At 46.0% G+C, this 22921-nt stretch overlaps 1 protein-coding gene across 1 annotated transcript in view; it reads right to left on the reverse strand.

Annotated features, from left to right (window-relative positions):
- Positions 1 to 22921, reverse strand: part of LOC147666496 (cartilage intermediate layer protein 2-like) — a 105809-nt gene that overhangs the window by 39106 nt on the left and 43782 nt on the right. The window contains exon 2 of the mRNA XM_086949037.1: positions 4878 to 4973. Coding sequence (XP_086805163.1) covers positions 4878 to 4973 — 96 coding nt within the window. The remainder of the gene's footprint in view (positions 1 to 4877; positions 4974 to 22921) is intronic.

A 22921-nucleotide genomic window follows, 5' to 3' on the forward strand; every position in this document is an offset into this window, starting at 1 on the left:
CATAAAGTAGCAAATGGTGCAGTAAAAGTCCTCTAAGGGCTGCCGACCAACCCAGACTCGGCTGCAACGTGTCCAAAGGCACCTTTCACTGCACTCAGACTGTAAACATATCATGTGTTTAATATGGGCCCTAAATTAGTTCGCCTCCTTGCCAGCCTGCTGCTGGGCCCAGGGCCAGCCTGTTTAACAGCCTCAGGAGCACAACTTCCAGGTCTCCTCAATGACATATTTCCTTCCTGTCAGCTGCCAATCACCGTCGGCTTTCCAAAAGGTTCCGCTGGCAGAAAGGGCAGGGAAGTGAGTGTGTATTAAAAAAAAACAACACCATTCATGGAGTCTCCTTGGCAGAACACAATGTTATCGAGACTGACATCCTGCCTTGGAAAGGTGGCACCACGGCCAACCATCATGGCGAAAGACTAATCGAACCATCTAGTAGCTTGTTTCCCTCAGGATAGCTGGCTCTCGGAACCCCCAGTTTTATCTGGTAAAGCGAATGATTAGAGATCATGGGGCCGAAACGACATACACTAGTATGAAACAGACGTCTGGTTGACAGAGTACTGTCAGCCTAGGGTTCCCGGTGTTCCCCCTCCAACCCCTTGTTACTGGCCAGCATGAACTCCCAGAGCAGGTGTAAGCCAACTCACAAAGGCCTCTGCCAACTCTTAGATGCACTACTTACACACGTGCATAGATTACAGATGTGCAGCTGAGGCACAAACCTTTCTGGCATAGTTGTACATTAATAACTCAGAGTCTATATTACACCTGTCACTCACAATATTTCAGATTATATTATTGACCTAATTCTGCCAACCTAGCCCAAAGCAAGAAAAAAAGGAGAAATCTTCTTGACACAGGATACACGGGAGGTGCATTTATCAAGAAATTCACTAGTTTATTTGATAAATATCAAAGTATCAAGATTAGTACAAGAGGGAGGAGCCAAGCTGGCGACCAAGATGGCCACTTAGGCTCCCGGCTCCGCAGACCTCCTCATCCTGCTACAAGATCCTGCCAGTTATCCTGTGCCTATCCAACTCTCCCGGGTAGATGAAACGAAATAACGCTACACCGAGTAACCCCGAAAGTTCCACCTGCTTCGAGAACGGAGAAACGTCGCCTTGAAGTTTGCGGCCTACATCAGCATTGAAGCCGGGGCCTCGAGTAAGAGTGCAGCCGGCCTCTAGTTGAACATCTTCGGCCATAAGAGTTCGGGAGGAGCCGGTCCACCGGAATGGAAGTAAATTTTGTCCGATCTTAACATCAAATACCCGTATGGATTAGCACCTGAAGTAAGGCATCTCAATGACACTGCGGATGCGAGTGGAATATTTGGTTGTCGGTGCCCGGTATATAACCGACTTGGTACCGTCTAAGCTGCGACCCAATGGTTTCGGGCATATCCTGAAGACAGCTCCGCATTATCCTTGCATGCAGAGAGGTTGGAACATGTGTCCTCGCTTCTGATTCTACTGGGTCTATCCTGAAGGGCCCAGATATAGTCCGTTAACGAAACGCGCGAAATGGCGCTCAATATCGGCCTGCGTGTGAATCGGACCCGATCCTCCGTAAGGTCTGGGAAAATTCGAAAGGATGACCTGGCACGACATATCCTATCTAAGGGATCTCCGAGACCGGATCAGAATTTCCCTATCGAGGGGGACTAACTAGTGCTGACCAGGGTTGAACCTACGCTTGGGCTATAATGGCGGCGATCGAGGGTCTTCATCTCTCCCTGAACTGGAAAGCCCAAGCCTTGGAGCACAAATTGGATGCCGTGGCTTTTGAACTGGGAAATAGTGACATAGCTTTTGTTCGATTCAATGACACTGCGGAAGTAACGACATCCACACAACCCGGACTAATGGCGGCCAGCAACCCCATAAAACGAGTGATGCGAGAGACCCTGGATTGTAAATTAGCTAATGCCCGTGTATTGGAGGTCCCGGTCATGTCAGTGCTCACAATATTGTTATCGACTGAGGGTAAATCGCACCAGGCAATTTATCTGATGACTCATGTGATGACTCAGGAGTGGCTCGACAGAGTGGCCCTTTCTCTCTTTCCTAACTCAGTGCACCTGGATTTTAAACATCTGTGGTTCTTATCAACACAGATGGGACCCAGTTACAATGAGACTGAGAAAGCCCAGCTATTTCCGGCTCGCTACTGTTCATTTGAATTTTCAAGATGGCGGCTGTTCGGTTGAAGAACATTTGTGTACCTGATCGAACGGGTCAAGGCTGAGAATGGACTATCGTTTCAAGACTTTTATTCAAACAGTGGCAGTGCGGGATTCACTTTATAATGTTGGTACAGGGAGGCGGTGTAGGCGAGTAAAGTATCCCCCGACTTTCGCTTGCTATTGAAATGATAATATATCCGTAATAGGGGGAGGCTTAGAACTAGCGGGGGAGAGGCCGGGAGCCTGTACGAAGGCCCTCCTCCACTTACCTTTTTTTAGTATTTGTAGATTAGATGGGGCGACAGGCACACTGCTAGTCGGGGACTGGCGTAAGCTACATGCAGGGGTGCAGGGTGGGGCGTGGGGTGTTGCGCATGTTGCGTTTTTTTTTCTTTCTTTATTTACTGGATATCCTGACTGTTTTCAGTATTATGGTGCCAATGCGAGCTTTATTATTCTGATTTGTCCATTTTTGCATACAAGTGTCCGTACTTTATCCTGTTTATGATCTTAGTATCGAGGGATGCAATGATCTTTAATATCCTGATTTTGTGGGTGGAGTGGCCTGTGGGCAGCACGTATTGATATAGGTGAACTCCGCTAGTTTTATAATCCTGATTCGTGAAATGTGTGTTAGAGTCTCAGTGTCCTGCTTCAACGATTGCCGATATTGCGACCTTTCAATTGTTTGATTCCTTGTATGTGTTGGACTGCATTGCACTTGATACACTTTTATTGTTCTTTTCGTTTTTTTATAACAATAAAAAGATTTACAAAAAAAAAAAGATTAGTACAAGAAGTTACAAAGACACACTGCAGTCTGGATAATACAGTCAAACATCTCTACATTGATGGAGACAGTGGTCCAGTCCTTGTTGTAAAGAACATGAAACACCGTGACTTTCTCAAGGTGCAAAAATATAACGACTACTCTAACAAAAGGAATTAACTGTCACAAAATAAAAGTAAGCCCAATACCGACAATCATGTAAAGATGAAAAGAAAGGACATATTGTGATGTGTTTCAATCCATTTAGTGCATAAGACAATACACGATTGTCTTGTTGGAGGGGGTTTAATAAATGTGTATATGTGTTTTTGCAATTGTTTCCACAGCCTTGAGAAAGTCACTGACTTTCCAAAGGCTCTGAAAACTCATCTTTTCCCATTTCTCTAGGTGTGGTCGTTTTTCGGGCCTCTCTTTTGCCCGCTTTGATGGACTCTGCTGTTACTAGCCTTTTTTCTGCTTTTAACGCCGGGACGCCCCTTTGCTGGGGCAGCTGTTGCACTTTACAAATCAGCCAAACCTAACGGTGGTGACAAAACGGGTGTTAGCTGTTTCATGTTCTTTGCAACAAGGACAGGATCACTATGTCCATTACTGGTAGAGATGTTTGACTGCATTATCCAGACTGCAGTGTCTGAGTCCTTGTAACTTCTTGTACTAATCTTGATACTTTAATATTTATCAAATAAACTAATGAATGTCTTGATAAATGCACTTCCCGTGTATCCTGTGTCAAGAATATTTCTCATTTTTCTTGCTTTGGGCTAGGTTGACAGAATGAAGTCATTAATATAATCTGATGTATTTTGAGTGCCAGGATTTCTTTTGTTGTAAGCTATTTCACAAGTCACAGTTGTTACTTGTGTTTCCTACACCTCAGGTAGTGGGGTGTTTCTTACCCTGAGTGGCACCAATTTTACTCTTTCATCTTAGGTTACTACTTTAACTTACTTTGTAGTCCGTAGATACAGTAATTTTGAGGTGCGACCCTTGTATCCACCACTACCTGTTCCTGTTTTGTATCAATCACGCCTGTGTTGGCACAGTATTTACAAACTTGGTAAACATACTCCTCTTTAACTAACACTCTGTGTGCAGCCTAAACACTGGGTAGTGTGCTCGTGACTGCTCACAGTGAAATGAGAGGTTCATTATACATTTTTCTTCATGGCAGGCAAAATATGTTGCTTGGAAATGTCTCTCCTTCCTACACTCACCCTGCTGAAATGGAATATGGATTTATTATCCCCAACTTTGAGCACATCTTCCATGCAGGTGTGTGTGCATGTTTGTGTGTGTGTGTGTGTGTGTGTGTGTATACTGCTCCCACTCTGCACACCTACAGAGCTGTTTTGTGTGTGCAGTGCACGCCTATCTGCAAGCCTTATGCACATGTATCCGACTCCTCGGCCTTAGACATGCCTGGCGTTGTGAACCCTTCGTGTGTAAATATTCTAAAAGGCCTACGTCACACATACGCCTGTGACCATGTTTTGAGAATCAATGCCTTGGTGTCTATCAAATGAAACCTCTGGGGGGTTCAGCCATGCTCAACAAGCCCTGCTTGACTGATCGATTGAACATTTCACTCCATGTGGGGTTAAAATGAGCCCATGTTGTCAGGGTAAAGGGTTTCTGCCAGGTGGTCCGTCGGCTAGACTGCCGACTTTGGGGCTGGAAACCAGGGTTCGAGCCTCGGAGTCGCGTCCACATCCTGTGATTCTGGGCAAATCACTTAATCTCCCTGTGCCTGAATGTGTAATGTAAATACGGTGCTCATGTAAAGCGCTCCAATACCTTCGGGTCGAGTTCGCACTACATAAATATGCAATAAATAAATAAATAAATAAACACCCCAAGGACGCCTCTCGAGCCACAGTTACTCGTTGGGGGTCTTACCTGAAGTGTCGATGTTCAGAAACGAGGGCCTCCCCTTCCTCTTGTTACTGGGCACGTGCTTCCGGTTCCGGGACTTGGAGTCTCGCACCTCGGCTGCTGCAGGAAGAGCAATAATGTCAATAAACAAGCATTGTCAAAAACAACAGCTCTGGCCTCAGCAAGATAATGCGATGGTCACATTTTCCTTTTTCTAGTGTAAGCATATGCTACAATAAGAAAAAGAAATGTAAATCAATTAAAATATATAGCTGTTGCTTTTAATTTTAATTGAATAACAGAGGTGCTTCCTAACTAAGCTTTTTAATTTTAATGAACATCTCATGAAAATAAGATTCTTACTGATTCTAAGAAAGGGTACTACTGACTTTGAGTAACTATAAGCTGAAGACTTAGTTTAAACACACAAGGAGGGCTAACAAATAAACAGATAAAGAATGGAATGAAACAAGCTATGGCAAACTATCAACAAACAATCCCATACTTTGAATGTGTTCATGTAATCGGGCAAAATGCCATCACTCAGTGCAAGAGAGCCAATGGCAGAAGTGGGCTGACCCACTGCCCCATGCTGCATGCTACAGTGGGTGAAGAAAAATGTGAGTGACAGTTGAACAGACCAAAGGATCAACAGGATGTTCCAAATACCATATATATGTAAGGATATGTATATTTATTTGGGATTTTAAAATAATGACTTCAGGAGTGTGTATCAGCAACAGTCGGCGAGATGGCCGAACAATAGTGCAGCTCCCCTGGCCGAAATCATTATCGGCTGCTGAAATGCGCAGACGGCAGACATAGATTTCCAAAAAGCACAAAATATGCTGTCGGAATGTTGAGACTTTTGAAATCTGCAAGCGGACTCCGCTATTACGGCATCTAACAGCGGTAAAATTCACTTATAAGCAGCGCTCTCCGACGCTGGAGCTTGACTCAAAATGGCGGCCCGATATGAGTATAGGAAAGCAATGGCGTAATTACATTGGACCTAGCACCATCTACATAGTGGGCGGAGGAGCCACCCGCAGTACGAATAGCACTGCACAACCCACTTGATCTGGCCTGAAGCAGGAAATCCTACCCGGTCTGAACTTTGGGGAAGGAGTTGAGACGTGATGCATGTTAATACGACAGGGGCAACGGGTGCTGTTAATGCGTTTTGCTGACTTAAAGACATTGGATCGTACCCTGTGGGGGGCCCCTCCACTGCAAGGGATCGCACTATAATTAGCATCAAGAGTGATCGCTTTGATGACACTGGCCGTGCGTTATATCTGTAGCCCACAGCACGATCCTTGACCGGAATCCCATCCAAAATGGCGGCACAGTGAGTTTTGTTAAGCAGCGTAGGTGGACAAAACAGCACCTTGTTCTTCCGCAGCTCAGCTCACGCAAGCGGGGGGAGCAGTCCCACAGAAAGAAACCTCACCGGAGCGGGTAGCCTGACTCCAACATGGCGCCGGCTTTGGACAATGATAACTGACAGCTCCAGCTGCAGCACAGGACACCCAATATCCTGCTGCCTGTGGTTTTGTACTGACAATATTAAGGAGGCTTTTTGAGCAGGCATAAGTAGGAGTGGACCGCCGTGAGGACCTAGGCATTGTCAAGGGGGAGGACCCATGACTGACCCTGAAACAAAATTGTCCTGACTCGAGGGAGTGCATTCACAGTTATTTTACTTCCAAAGAGACCCACGTAAGCCTTTTTTCTTGCATTCTTCCTTGCCTAATGCTATCAAGCCCTTTCACCTCACCAACCTCCGTCCTGCCTCTTATGCCTGACCTTAATATGGCGGACCTACCTCCAATTGGTCACTACCAAATTGGCCTTCACCCATCCCCTTCTCGCTCCACAGGGCTGCAGCAAAGAGAGGAGCCCCTCCAACCACATCGAACTACATGGACTGGCTCTCCGAGCTTACACCAGCGAGGCTAGGGATGCTCTCCCACCATCCTCCCCCACTCAGATCACCCATCATGACACTGAATATGTGATTCACCTATTTTCTAGTAACTGATGTAACTTTTTAACTGATGTTAATTTTGTAACTTTTTGGAACCTCTTGTACAGCGCTCTGATACCTTCGGGTCTAGCCAGTGCTATCTCATCACCCTAACACCCACCTACCTCTCAACCAACAGCTCCTCAAGACCTGTCCTCATTTTTGTTTGGCTAATTTATCGTTACTTGAAGAGTAAGAGGGATATACTTTGGGCAGATATTTCCCAATGTATTTCTCTCGGATCTCCCCCTACCCTGTTACCCCACCCCTTACGCCTCTACATTTCCTCTGACCTCATCCTCGAAGATCTCTATATGTTCTCCCTGCAACCGAGGTAACCTGTAACTGATGTAATTTTGGAACAAAAAGGATGTCATGTAAAGCGCTTTGATACCTTCGGGTCTAAGCTATTTTATTCCAGAATTTTGAGACCTGAGCAACATGGCTGATGCCCGGTGGAGCTGCTAGACAGCTAATGAGGAGATTGGTCCTGGTTTCCCCCTCGACCGTCACCTACCCAGCCAGACATTGGGCGCAGTTCTTCCTCGTCTCCCTGCTATGGCTCCTTCCTTCCCTCCTTTCCTTCGAATTTTTTTAACCACGTTGTTTGTTCACTGTAATTACTACGTTACTACGCTATGGTAACTGATGTAGCTTGTAACACAAAGTTCCTCTGGTAAAGTGCTCTGATACCTCCGGGTCTAGCCAGCGCTATATAAACTTATCAAATCAAAAAAACAAAAAATTGATTCCCCTGTTCGCTGAGACCTGAGCAACTTGGCTGATATCGGGTGGAGCTGCTAGACAGCTATTGAAGAGATGGGCCCTGGTTTCCCCCTGACTGTCACTTACCCGGCCGGACATTGGGCACAGTTCCTCCTCGTCTTCCTGCTACCGACTCCTTCCTTCCCTCCCTCCTACAAATTCTGGCAACATTATTTTTGTGTACTGTACCTTTCTATGCTCTTGTAACTGATGTAACTTTTAACGTAACGATCCTAAATGTAAAGCGCTCTGATACCCTCTTGGGTCAAATTCGCGCTATATAAAACTTTATAAAATAAAAATAAAAAACCTTCTCCCGAATGTACAGAAGAGGGCCAGCAGCAATGCAAGGTGCATTCCCACAGAGCATCAACGGCAGTAATGCAAGATTCCCTCACACATTGTACAGGCACAACACCAGAAGCAGTGTACACTTCACTCAGACATGGAACAGTGGCTGCAACAGTGCAAGCTTCCCTTACACTGGACAGGAACAGGAGCAATGTAAGCTCCCCTTCACTGAACAGGACAGCAGAAGCAGTGCTTAATATGAGCCGGTGCTTGGCACCTGCACTTAATTGTCAACACCAGCGCTTGTGACAGTCTGCCACAAGATGGTCCTGCCTGGCTAATTTAGAAGTGATCACAACAACAGTTAATTATTAATTCAGTATACATTAGAAATTACTATTACCTGCCGTCCAAGCCATTCTTATAGCTTTGGGACCTGAAATAGTCCGAACTGTCAAACTTGTAGAAGTGTGAGTGTTATTAGTTGTGTTGTTACTATCACTAGCAGCATAGCAGGGGTACCATGTGGTGCAAGCTGCAGTAGCCTCATGACGGGAGCCCTGGTATATATGTATATCTATATATATATATATATATATATATATATATATATATATATATATATATATATATATATATATATATATATATATATATATATATATATATATATATATATATATGTGTGTGTATATATATATATGTGTGTGTGTATATATATATATATATATATGTGTATATATATATATATGTATATATATGTATATATTTATTTTTTAAAGAAATTAGGCACTGACAGAAGTGTAAACTTCACTCAGACGTGGAACAGTAGCTGCTACAGTGCAAACTTCCCTTACACTGGACAGGAGTAGTGTAAGCATCCCCCTCACAGAGCAGGTACAATGGAAGTGTAGGCTTCTTTCACCGACCCAGATCAGGGCAAAAAGTTCAAGCTCACTTTCCAGATAACAGGTACTGCTCAGACAGGAGCACTTAAAGCCTCCCCTACATACAGATGTATAGCACAGGCCGGAACTTTGTGCATGTGGGTGAAGCGTTCACTCACCCAGACAAACACACACACCTACACACACAATACAGCATGGGCAGAAGATGTGCAAGCTTCACCCACACATTCTTGATACAGCACGGGCAGCGGCTGTGCAAGCTTCACCCACACATTCTTGATACAGCACGGGCAGCGGATGTGCAAGCTTCACCCACACATTCTAGATACAGCAAGGGCAGAGGCTGTGCAAGCTTCACCCACACATACATGATACAGCAAGGGTCGAGCTATGCAAGCTTCCCTCATACAGAGCAGGAACAGCAGCAATATAATCATCCCGTAAAAATGGAACAGTGGCGAGAGTCGTGAAAGTTTCTCACAATTACATAGCGCTCTGAAACCTGCCTGTAACCGACACGTCACAGGCTCCAGTCCTATAAGCTGTGTGAGGTGCACTGTGGGTGCTGGATAGGAACATGTGATGGGGTTTCGAGGTAGGAGTAACACCTGCCACAGGTGGAAAATGGGATTGGGAGAATCACCTGGGTGATGTGGTGCCCGGTCTGGTGACCCATGAGGGTGCTTGGGGGTCATGAGTGTAGAGATGTGTTACTTCAGCATTCAATGCGGCAACTGCATGTCTCGGGACATAGCACAGAGCGGGAAAAACCATCACAAAATGAACTTGGAAGATAGACCTGAACCATAAAGACTTTTCCTGTGAGATTGTGAGACTTACTTGTGACTTGCTTCAGAACCTGCTGGAGTAACACACACCAACTCATGGGTGAAGACTTTGTGAATGAGGCCCATAGAACAAAGATTTGCACAGTCGATTGATTCCACTACCCCTACGAGGGGTTATTAATTCCCAACATCAAAATAAATGATTAATCAATAAATCAAACTGGACTTGTAGCGCGGGGTTACTCACCCTTGGGGGTCTCCAGGCGCTGAGATTCGCTGCTAGGGAGGGTTCAGTTGCAACAGCCAGGGCTTGTGATCTTTCCTGAATTCCAGCTGTGAGGCGGAGGTCCGAGGTGAAAGGTCGTTCCTGGACTTCACGACGAGGTCGGAGAAAGAACGTCCTCCGCTGTTGCTTCGGTGGATGCGGAGGGTGTGGGCGCCGGAGAGGGAGGCAGAGTGCTGGTGTCTGGAGGGTTGGTGGAAGTTCAGGCGGTGGCTGATGTATGGTGGTCCTTGGTTGTGTAGGGCTTTTTGGTTTGGAACAGCATCTGGAACTGACATCTCGTCTGAGTGGGGAGCAAGTGGAGCTCCTTAAGTTGGGGCGGTGATGTGGGTCCATTTGGGTAGGTCGAGGATGAGTCTGACCGCTGAATTCTGTATGGTCTGCAGTCTCTTCAGGAGGTGCTCGGTGATTCCTATGTAAAGTGCGTTGTCATAGTCCTGTCGGCTGGTTGCTAGGGCTTGAGTGACGGTTCATCTGGTGTTGACAGGGAGCGACTTGAAGACCTTACGGAGCATGCGAAGAGTGAGGACGCCGGCGGAGGAGACTACGCTGAACTGGCTTTTCATGGTTGCATTTGTATTGCAAGGGGAATGATTCATGGACCTAGGCTACATGCAGACATTGCAAGCAGTTGAATCATTCATATATATTTTTTTAACATGCAAACCATCTTTCAAACACATACTCTCCGGTCCCGTAAATTGACATGAGGAGAAGTCTGCTGCGGTTGTCTAGCGCTGCATGGAACTATGGAACAATGTATCAATGTTTCGTGCTCACATTAATGTGCACTGAGGCACGCCTGCACTCTTTAACATGCAGGAAGAAAGGAAAGTTTCACGTGCATCATGTGCATTCTGCAGAGTGAAGAATGCCGGACCCTACAAATGCCCCCACCTGCTTCTGGTGGCGTCCATCTGCCACTGAAAAGAAAACGAAAAAGGGCCAAACTTACCAGAGTTTCACGCAACGCAGCAGGCCACTTAGCTGCGCTGCGTGAAAGGGCAGGGTTGTGCTGTATTTACCATTATACAGCGCATTCCTGTCCTTCCCTAGCCCTGACACACTTTTGGCTGCCTAGCACCAATGCAAGCGCCCTTGCGTCCTGTGCCAGGGCAGACAGTATTATTTGTGTGCGGCAAAAACGGTCTGCGGAGGCATTTTCCTCTTTCTAAGTGAGCTGCAGATGTAGCACACTTAGAAAGAGAAAACAACGAGGAGAAATACAGATATTTCTACTCGTCGCCCCTCTGGTGGGCCGGTGTGTAATTCGGCCTCTCTCCTAGGTCTGAGAATGTTGTTAAATCTGGGAGTGTGTCAGAATCCATGGGTGTCGGCGCGGGAACGCCCCTGTTCAAAGCACTGCACGCCTCCTTGCGGCAGAATAACACAAGGCAGTGATTTGCGCTGCCCTGCGTTACTCTAGATGTAGGAAACAACTCAGGGAACGCAAGGTGGCCTTGCGTGGCTTGGTAAATCTCATTTAGGTTTTGTGGTGTTCTTGCGTCCCATTGCGTTGCATCCTGGGAAGTAGCCAGCGCAAGGTATCGAAGAACCTTGATCTGGTACAGCCTGAGTAGCAGCAGTGCAAGCTTCACCCGCAAAGAACAGGTGCAGCATAGGGAGCAGCCAAGGAAGCTTTGTCCAGACATAGAACCAGTACAACCCTGCCCGGCCCGCAGCAGCGGTGCAAGCTTCACCCGCAAAGAACAGGTGCAGCATAGGGAGCAGCCAAGGAAGCTTTGTCCACACATAGAACCAGTACAACCCTGGCCCGCAGCAGCGGTGCAAGCTTCACCCGCAAAGAACAGGTGCAGCATAGGGAGCAGCCAAGGAAGCTTTGTCCACACATAGAACCAGTACAACCCTGGCCCGCAGCAGCGGTGCAAGCTTCACCCGCAAAGAACAGGTGCAGCATAGGGAGCAGCCAAGGAAGCTTTGTCCACACATAGATTCAGTACAACCCTGGCCCACAGCAGCGGTGCAAGCTTCACCCGCAAAGAACAGGTGCAGCATAGGGAGCAGCCAAGGAAGCTTTGTCCACACATAGAACCAGTACAACCCTGGCCCGCAGCAGCGGTGCAAGCTTCACCCGCAAAGAACAGGTGCAGCATAGGGAGCAGCCAAGGAAGCTTTGTCCACACATAGAACCAGTACAACCCTGGCCCGCAGCAGCAGTGCAAGCTTCACCCGCAAAGAAAAGGTGCAGCATAGGGAGCAGCCAAGGAAGCTTTGTCCACACATAGAACCAGTACAACCCTGGCCCGCAGCAGCAGTGCAAGCTTCACCCGCAAAGAAAAGGTGCAGCATAGGGAGCAGCCAAGGAAGCTTTGTCCACACATAGAACCAGTACAACCCTGCCCGGGCCGCAGCAGCGGTGCAAGCTTCACCCGCAAAGAACAGGTGCAGCATAGGGAGCAGCCAAGGAAGCTTTGTCCACACATAGAACCAGTACAACCCTGGCCCGCAGCAGCAGTGCAAGCTTCACCCGCAAAGAAAAGGTGCAGCATAGGGAGCAGCCAAGGAAGCTTTGTCCACACATAGAACCAGTACAACCCTGCCCGGCCCGCAGTAGCGGTGCAAGATTTCCATACACGTAGAAAAAGAACAGGATAGTCGGGTGTAATGCAAGCTTCCACACACACAGAGCAAATATGGTACAGGTGGGAGCATCACATACCCCCTTAAAAATGAAAATGGTACAACCCAGCTAGTAATAATTAAAGCTTCAGACCCTGAACATGTGCAGTCAGGAGCAGCACAAGCCTCCCTCCCACAAAAGAGGGCACAGCACATGTATGTGCAATGTAAGAACAGAAATCTGATCAGTGTGAGGGCAACAGGTGCAGCAATGAAACCCTTGGCAATGCACAGGCCGGAGCGGAACACACTTTCATCATGTGCAATATGTACAGTGCATACAATGTCAGTGCAAGCTTCCATAGCACACAGGTTTAACATGGCGCAGTATCGCAGGGACAGCATAGGCAGCTTCAGTGCAAGCTTCCATAGCGCACAGGTTTAACATGGCGCAGTATCGCAGGGACAGTATAGACAGCTTCAGTGCAAGCTTCCATAGCGCACAGGTTTAACATGGCGCAGTATCGCAGGGACAGTATAGACAGCTACAGTGGAAGCTTCCATAGCGCACAGGATTAATATGGCGCAGTATCGCAGGTACAACATAGGCAGCATCAGTGCAAGCTTCCATAGCGCACAGGTTTATTATGGCGCAGTATCGCAGGTACAGCATAGACCGCTGCAGTACAAACTTCCGTAGCACACAGACTTAATATGGGGCAGTAGTGCAGGTACATCATAGGCAGCTTCAGTACAAGCTTTCGTAGCGCACAGGTTTAATATGGCGCAGTATCGCAGGGGCAGCATAGACAGCTGCAGTGCAAGCTTCCCTATCACACAGACTTAATATGGTTCATTAGTGCAGGTACAGCATAGGCAGCTGCAGCGCAACCTTTCATGGCACACAAATTTAATATGGTGCAGTATCGCAGGTACAGTATACACAGCTGCAGTGCAAGCTTCCATAGCACGCAGACTTAATATGGTGCAGTATTGCAGGTACAGTATAGGCAGCAGTGGAAGCTTTTGTCTCAACTAAGAACAGTTACAGTGCAGCCTTCAGCAGTGCAAGCTTCCCTCACACACACGGTATGGACACCGAATGTGACAGCAGGTCGAGCATCCCACAAATCAGACCAAGTGCATCACAGGAAGCAACTTCAGTGCAAGCTTCATCCTTACCCGCAAGGCAACCAAACACCGGAACTTACACCCGGCAAAGTTCACCTGGGATTCAGGGAAATGGTAATGACCTAGCTCTTCTCTAAGTGACAACTCTTATACCCCTAAACACTGCAAAGAAGAGCCAGACTTTATTCTCACCCTTTTTCATTCACTTTGCATGTAAACTCAGTTACAAGTTTGTCGCAACGCAAAACATTCGCTTCTCAAGCATGACACCAAATGTCTTCCATCATAAACCCACACTCTACCAACCAAGCACAATGAACGGAGCAGCACCATACCTGCCAAACCCCCAGAAGCGCTGGTAAAGATCAACGCGTTGTATTATATGCGTGGTAAATACAGGTGGGTTAACGTCTGATAATCCAGACTCGGGCCGTGAAAACCGAGAAGATGCCATCTCTGATGAGGGTTTTTCTGACTGCCAGAAACCTGCCGAAGAAAACTCTGAGCTGGAGGGAAGGGCTCCGATCGGGGTATAATGAGCAGAGTGGCTGTGCCAAATTCTCTGAAGAGTGGAGAGCTCTGTGGCAAAGCCAGTGTTTGGCAGTGAAGGCCGGTGCTGGGACCCAAGACGAGAGAAGTTCTGGAGCGTTTATTCAGACCTAGCATGGTCAGAGGGGCAGCCTTTGGAATGCCTTGAAGCTCGGCCAAGAGGTAAGCCGACAGCCCTGCGGACGAGGATTACTGTAATCAAGCGTTGGCATAATCGGGGCTTGAACAACAGTTGTTTTGTTGACTGAGGTATCAAAGAAATTATTATGCTTTACATGCTTTATTAGAAACAACAGGTGGAATAAGTTGGTTAATATTGGAGTCAAAAGTAAGTGTGTTTTCAAAGATGTGTGTGGTGGTGGCTGGAGTTGGGTGAGCCCAAGCTCCTTCGGCCATCTTGCCGCAGCTTTTCAGACAGTAAGGCCTCTGGTTGGTTATTGTGTGGATGGAGGGAGTTTGTACTCCATCTACTTGGGAACTGGACACAAACGTCTCTTGAATTGAGCCTAGGAGATCGAGGGATCCCTTTCTAATCTTACAATGAGGTGAGTGTCATTGGCAGAAGTCCAGAGTCTCAGGCTGAGTAACTGGACGAGGTCCGACAGGGAGGAAACATTGATGTTGAATAGGGTAGGGCTGAGGGCAGACCCTTGAGGGACGCCATGTTGGACATCCTTCGAGGCGGAGCAAAGAGAAGCCACAGTTGCAAAAGGAGGAGGCGTAAGCCAAAGTGGAGGCGTGACAGTCGGTTGGGGAGGATCTTGCGTGACACCTGGTCAGAGGCAGCCGAGAGGTCTAAGAACCAAGGCTCCTTCACCTCCAGCTTCCTTCTTGTTGTCGACAGCAGTGCAAGCTTCATGCACATAACTGGAACAGCACTTGAAGAATCCGTGCATGCTTCCCCAACTGACCCCACTCACGTAGCTGCTCCTTCTCACAGCGAGCCTCCCAAGCGTTCTGAGCCTTCGTTGCCCCCGGCCGCCTTGATTTATTCAGGCGCTGCCCTTCCTAACCCGCCCTGGTCTCCGCCAAACAAGTTGCAGACTGTTCATCCGCTGCCTCCGCCCATGGACCCAGGAACCACGCCACGAGCTGTTTGTGGACAACACTGCCTGGACCCGACAACCCTGTCCTGAAGACCATCCCGACTCACGGGGATCGAAACGCCGTCGACATCACAGCGCAACTTTATGGCGCATCTAACATTTTTGGCTCTTGTAAATTGTTTGATACCATGATTTAAGTGACTAAAACTAAATCCTGCGGAGCCACCACTGTATATTTCTTTGTCACCTTGCGCCGTTCACGCTGTTCACGTTCAGCACTTGCATCATCACCTTTCACCAATTTTATATATCACCACTCACCAAGTGCCTTCGGGTTGTCACATGATTTCCTCTGTACAGTGCTGCCTAACTGTATTTCCATGTGAAACACCCTCCTTTGAATTGGTGAATAACAAGCTCCTAAACCATATGAGTCTCCTTGTTTCTTTTTTATGTAATGCTGACTGCATACATCATTTAACTGCCTTAAATTGATACCTGTTGGGAATTGTTTTTTATATATACCCATTCACGTACAGCACTGACCGGAGAGGAGCAAACCCCGCTAACACGCACAATACAGTACAACACTTGCACCAACAGTCAAGAGTCCGTCACTTACAGAGCGGACACAGCACCACAGCGGCAGTACAAGCTTCACTCACAAAGAGGATGGATATAGCTCAAGCAGCCTGTCCACAAAGCTGATCCTGCCTGTGATTGCATACCTGTGGGCTAAGTGTGCACAACTTGTGCATATACAAAGAGGTTAGTTAGCATGGTGCTGTTGGCTACTGCCGCTGTAAAGAAATCTGACAAACTGTAAAAACAATGACAACAACTAATTGAGGACGGGTGCCTGGTCACCAGCCAATAAGAGATGGAAAAAAGACATTCATTGGAAGATTGAAGAAACCATGGACAGTGACCATAAAAAGAGGGGAGGCGTCATGGCCAACATCCATCCAAAAACAAGGAGCTGGAATAACAACCGTTTGACCACTGATAGAACAAAGAACAAGCGCCACTGGAAGACTTGAGGAGACGTAAACAGCAGTCGCCAAACACTAAAAGAGCTCTCGACAACAGCATAGCAAGACTAAAAGAACCAAAGACCACAACGGTTGAAAGACTGAAGTAGTCACATTCGAATGCACATGAAAAAAAGGTTTTCATTGAGTAGTACTAAACACCCTTTACATGCAAAAAAACACACCAATATGCATTGCGTGCCACATAAATGGCTTTGATTACTTTAATTACACTCTTTCTTGATGGCTGTATGTCAGAATATAATTGGCAAAAGAATCATCTAACACAAATATTGTGTCCTAAATATTGTTTACAAGATTTCTTATTTTTAACTCCAATAGAATTTTTTTTGTAAATGAAATTTAGGACACAATGTTTGTGCCTGACAATATTCAATATGTGTTCATTTGGTACCATACCTTAAATGATATTACAACAGAACCTACATAGACCTAAATATCTGGCAGCAATATAGAAATAAAGTCAAAAATAGTTTCAGATACCACGTTATATCTTAGCCTAGTAAAGTGACATGCTTAGTGTATCTTTGCTCCTGCAGCTGAGGTGCTAAGTTTGGGGATAAGGTGGTGATAACAGTGCTTAATTTGAGCCAGTTGTTTCTGATTCTCAGCACCATCATTTAACTGTCAACACCAGCACTTGTTACAGTCCACCACATGGTGGTGCTGTCTGTCTAATTTCGAAATGAACACAACAACAGTTTTTTAATATACTTTAACAATTAGTAATACCTGCCACTCATGCCTTATAGCAGGGGTCTCCAAACCGGTCCTGGAGGGCCGGTTGCATGCCAGATTTTTTGGATATCCCCATTGAGATACATGTAGTTATTTTAAAAATCTGGCATGGATCCGTCCCTCCAGGACCGGTTTGGAGACCCCTGCATAGCATTGGGTGGTCTGGAATAGTCTGAACTGTCACACTTGTAGGAGTGTGAGGGTTAGCAGTTGTGTTGGTTCTGTCATTGGCAGCGCTGGCAGGGGCAATGTGTGGCGCAAGCTACAGGGGCCTCCTGACGAGAACCCTTTTTTTTTTACAAATTAAGCACTGGGTGAAGAGGTGTGTATGTTCAGGTCAGATCTGTTTCACCAAATACCCCGGTGATGGGAGGAACACTTGCAAATATTTTAACCAGTGGCAGTCGCTCGGGGTAACATTCCAACCCATGTTGATCTTTTTTTCCCCACTAGGCCACCTTACTTTAGACCCAGCCATATGCAAATCAGCCATGTTGTTGCTCCAATAGGAATAGTCCAACCTGAACTGCCAAGCCTGATCCTCTCTGAACTGGAGCACAAGCACCCTAGGACTGGTTTCGGCCTGTTTGGGGCTCGCATGTCAGGGATAGCTTCGTTCCAGTGACACAGTGTGCACGGGACCCATGTCTGGGCCTACCCGGCGCCCTTAGCACGTTAGATCTAACACACAAAAGGTGATGGGAGGAGGCTTGCAAATAGGTTAAACACTGGCCTTGGCTCAGTTTAGCATTCCAATCCATCGTTTTTTTACCTATAATGCCACCTCAGATTAAACCAAGCGACAACACCTGCTCCCAGTCATGACATAATTGTGAGGAAAGAAATTACTGAATAGCCGTGAAATTATGCCTTTTGCAGCTGAGCCACAGTGGAGAGGAAAGTTACTCCTCTGTGCCACAGCACACAAAGTGTGTTGACACCGTTGCATGTGGCTGGTGTTAGCACACTGCACATGGACACAGTGGGAACAATTAGGCCGGGGCCAGGTGAAGGATAGCTGTTATAACTCTAATCAAGCCGACACGTTATACACCCTTTCACTTTAGAAACTTTATTCGATCTTAGTCAATTAAGATCATAAAAGTACATAAAACAACAAGAAACTGTAGAAGACTACAGCGATCGGCACACAGCGACAATTGAAACATTTAAGAAAGACCCAGTTAAAAAAAATCATTATAAAATTCCCTGTATACATAGACAGATGCCAGCTTAAAACATAAGCTAAAATACAAGTTATCTGGTATTAAGTTATGGCAAAATAAAATAGAAAACACCATATCCAATTATGAGCCCCAGGAACTTCCCTTTTTAGGTTTCGCCTAGCGGAAGCTGCGCTCTGCGCAGCTTTTCCGCGCAGGCGAAATCCTGTTGAGTTCCATAGTGTGGCTTTAGATCGTCCCTCGTCCTTGATTGGCTGGCTCCGTAAACGGAGCCTTGCCATTGGACGAGGGGCCTGTCCGTCAATGCCGGACCAGACACGGGGGCGTTCCCGACATTCTTTGGCTTTTGCCGACGTCACGGGACGCCGGGAACGCCCCCGTGTCTGGTCCGGCATTGCCGGGACCTGCCTTTGGTGACGTGTCGGGTTTCAGTGTTTGTGGCGGAACAAATGGCAGGTAAGCGATGATGTCTTTTGTAATCTAAATACGTGTCTCTTTTGAATGCCCCAGCCGAAATGTTTAATGACTTTTTTTTTTCTCTGCAGGTTGCCGGGACCTGCCTTTACTGACGTGTCGGGTTTCTTTGTCTGTGGCGGAACAAATTGCAGGTAAGCGATGGTGTCTTTTGTATTATAAATGACTTTATTTTTTGAATGCACCATCCGAAATGTTTAATCGCGTTTTTTTTTTTGTTTTTCTCTGCAGGTTGCGACGGCCCGGCGGGGGGAACAATTTCCGGTCGGGATCATTGGCTCGCTGTCTGTCTCCGTCTTCGTGCTCCAAGGGATTTCTTGCAGGTAAGCGATGGAGTCTTTTCTAATATAAATGACTGTATTTTTTGAATGCTCCATCCGAAATGTTTAATCGCGTTTTTTTTTTGTTTTTCGCTGCAGGTTGCGACGGCCCGGCGGGGGGAACAATTTCCGGTCGGGATCCTTGGCTCGCTTTCTGTCTCCGTCTTCGTGCTCCAAGGGATTTCTTGCAGGTAAGCGATGGTGTCTTTTGTTTTCTATGCAGGTTGCGACGGCCCGTTGGGGGGGACAATTTCCAGTCGGGATCCTTGGCTTGCTGTCTGTCTCCGTCTTCGTGCTCCAAGGGATTTCTTGCAGGTAAGCGATGGAGTCTTTTGTAATATAAATGACTGTATTTTTTGAATGCTCCATCCGAAATGTTTAATCGCGTTTTTTTTTTTTTGTGTTTTTCGCTGCAGGTTGCGACGGCCCGGCGGGGGGGAACAATTTCCGGTCGGGATCCTTGGCTCGCTGTCTGTCTCCGTCTCCGTGCTCCAAGGGATTTCTTGCAGGTAAGCGATGTTGTCTTTTGTTTTCTCTGCAGGTTGCGACGGCCCGTTGGGGGGGACAATTTCCAGTCGGGATCCTTGGCTTGCTGTCTGTCTCCGTCTTCGTGCTCCAAGGGATTTCTTGCAGGTAAGCGATGGAGTCTTTTGTAATATAAATGACTGTATTTTTTGAATGCTCCATCCGAAATGTTTAATCGCGTTTTTTTTTTTGTGTTTTTCGCTGCAGGTTGCGACGGCCCGGCGGGGGGAACAATTTCCGGTCGGGATCCTTGGCTCGCTGTCTGTCTCCGTCTCCGTGCTCCAAGGGATTTCTTGCAGGTAAGCGATGTTGTCTTTTGTTTTCTCTGCAGGTTGCGACGGCCCGTTGGGGGGGACAATTTCCAGTCGGGATCCTTGGCTTGCTGTCTGTCTCCGTCTTCGTGCTCCAAGGGATTTCTTGCAGGTAAGCGATGGAGTCTTTTCTAATATAAATGACTGTATTTTTTGAATGCTCCATTCGAAATGTTTAATCGCGTTTTTTTTTTGTTTTTCGCTGCAGGTTGCGACGGCCCGGCGGGGGGAACAATTTCCGGTCGGGATCCTTGGCTCGCTGTAAGGTAAGCGATGGTGTGTGTTGTAATTAATAAATGACTGTCTCTTTTTAATGACTGAGTTTTTGTAAGTTTGTAAGGCTTTTTTTAGAATTAATTTATCTAACTTCTTTTGCAGGTTTTTTTTTTGCGTCGCTGCGTGGTTCCGGGATGTGGGCGTGGTCGCGGTTTCCGGTCGCCATTTTGGACAAGGTGTCTGGCTTCGTGGGACGATGGATTTCAGGTACGCGGTTTAAATTTGTATGTTATTGTAATTTGTTTTATATGTATTCTGTATTTTTGGTTTATATTGTAATGTATATTTATTTTTGGGGTCTGTTCTCTCTAATGTTTCTGTGTCGGCTCTCCTTCGTGGCGTCTTGCAGGTAAGCGATGGTGTGTGTTGTAATTAATAAATGACTGTCTCTTTGTAATGACTGTGACTTTTTGTAACTTTGTAAAGCTTTTTTTAGAATTAATTTATCTCACTTCTTTTGCAGGTTTTTTTTTTGCGTCGCTGCGTGGTCCCGGGATGTGGGCGTGGTCGCGGTTTCCGGTCGCCATTTTGCGCTCGGTGTCTGGCTTCGTGGGACGATGGATTTCAGGTACGCTGTTTAAATTTGTATGTTATTGTAATTTGTTTTATATGTATTCTGTCTTTTTTGGTTTATATTGTAATGTATATTTATTTATGGGGCCTGTTCTCTCTAATTTTTCTGTGTCGGGTCTCCTTCGTGGTGTGACGACTTGCAGGTAAGCGATGGTGTGTGCTGTAATTAATAAATGACTGTCTCTTTTCTTTTTAATGACTGAGTTTTTGTAACTTTGTAAAGCTTTTTTAGAATTAATTTATCTCACTTCTTTTGCAGGTTTTTTTGGGCGTCGCTGCGTGGTCCCGGGATGTGGGCGTGGTCGCGGTTTCCGGTCGCCATTTTGGACAAGGTGTCTGGCTTCGTGGGACGATGGATTTCAGGTACGCGATTTAAATTTGTATGTTATTGTAATTTCTTTTATATGTATTCTGTCTTTTTCGTTTATATTGTAATGTATATTTATTTTTGGGGTCTGTTTTCTCTATAATGTTTCTGTGTCGGGTCTCCTTCGTGGCGTGACGACTTGCAGGTAAGCGATGGTGTGTGTTGTAATTAATAAATGACTGTCTCTTTTTAATGACTGTGACTTTTTGTAACTTTGTAAAGCTTTTTTTGGGATTAATTTATCTCACTTATTTTGCAGGTTTTTTTTTTGCGTCGCTGCGTGGTTGGGATGTGGGCGTGGTCGCGGTTTCCGGTCGCCATTTTGCGCTCGGTGTCTGGCTTCGTGGGACGATGGATTTCAGGTACGCGATTTAAATTTGTATATTATTGTAATTTGTTTTATATGTATTCGGTCTTTTTTGTTTATATGTCATGTATATTTATTTTTGGGGCCTGTTCTCTCTAATTTTTCTGTGTCGGGTCTCCTTCGTGGTGTGACGACTTGCAGGTAAGCGATGGTGTGTGCTGTAATTAATAAATGACTGTCTCTTTTCTTTTTCATGACTGAGTTTTTGTAACTTTGTAAAGCTTTTTTAGAATTAATTTATCTCACTTCTTTTGCAGGTTTTTTTTGGCGTCGCTGCGTGGTCCCGGGATGTGGGCGTGGTCGCGGTTTCCGGTCGCCATTTTGCGCTCGGTGTCTGGCTTCGTGGGACGATGGATTTCAGGTACGCGATTTAAATTTGTATATTATTGTAATTTGTTTTATATGTATTCTGTCTTTTTGGTTTATATTGTAATGTATATTTATTTATGGGGCCTGTTCTCTCTAATTTTTCTGTGTCGGGTCTCCTTCGTGGTGTGACGACTTGCAGGTAAGCGATGGTGTGTGCTGTAATTAATAAATGACTGTCTCTTTTCTTTTTCATGACTGAGTTTTTGTAACTTTGTAAAGCTTTTTTAGAATTAATTTATCTCACTTCTTTTGCAGGTTTTTTTTGGCGTCGCTGCGTGGTCCCGGGATGTGGGCGTGGTCGCGGTTTCCGGTCGCCATTTTGCGCTCGGTGTCTGGCTTCGTGGGACGATGGATTTCAGGTACGCGATTTAAATTTGTATATTATTGTAATTTGTTTTATATGTATTCTGTCTTTTTGGTTTATATTGTAATGTATATTTATTTATGGGGCCTGTTCTCTCTAATTTTTCTGTGTCGGGTCTCCTTCGTGGTGTGACGACTTGCAGGTAAGCGATGGTGTGTGCTGTAATTAATAAATGACTGTCTCTTTTCTTTTTAATGACTGAGTTTTTGTAACTTTTTAAAGCTTTTTTAGAATTAATTTATCTCACTTCTTTTGCAGGTTTTTTTTTTGCGTCGCTGCGTGGTCCCGGGATGTGGGCGTGGTCGCGGTTTCCGGTCGCCATTTTGGACAAGGTGTCTGGCTTCGTGGGACGATGGATTTCAGGTACGCGGTTTAAATTTGTATGTTATTGTAATTTCTTTTATATGTATTCTGTCTTTTTGGTTTATATTGTAATGTATATTTATTTTTGGGGTCTGTTCTCTCTAATCTTTCTGTGTCGGGTCTCCTTCGTGGCGTGACGACTTGCAGGTAAGCGATGGTGTGTGTTGTAATTAATAAATGACTGTCTCTTTTTAATGACTGTGACTTTTTGTAACTTTGTAAAGCTTTTTTTTGGATTAATTTATCTCACTTCTTTTGCAGGTTTTTTTTTGCGTCGCTGCGTGGTTCCGGGATGTGGGCGTGGTCGCGGTTTCCGGTCGCCATTTTGCGCTCGGTGTCTGGCTTCGTGGGACGATGGATTTCAGGTACGCTGTTTAAATTTGTATATTATTGTAATTTGTTTTATATGTATTCT

This window comes from Lissotriton vulgaris, unplaced genomic scaffold (genome assembly GCF_964263255.1).
Source record: "Lissotriton vulgaris unplaced genomic scaffold, aLisVul1.2 SCAFFOLD_3966, whole genome shotgun sequence".
In the NCBI taxonomy this organism is placed as follows: Eukaryota; Metazoa; Chordata; class Amphibia; order Caudata; family Salamandridae; genus Lissotriton; species Lissotriton vulgaris.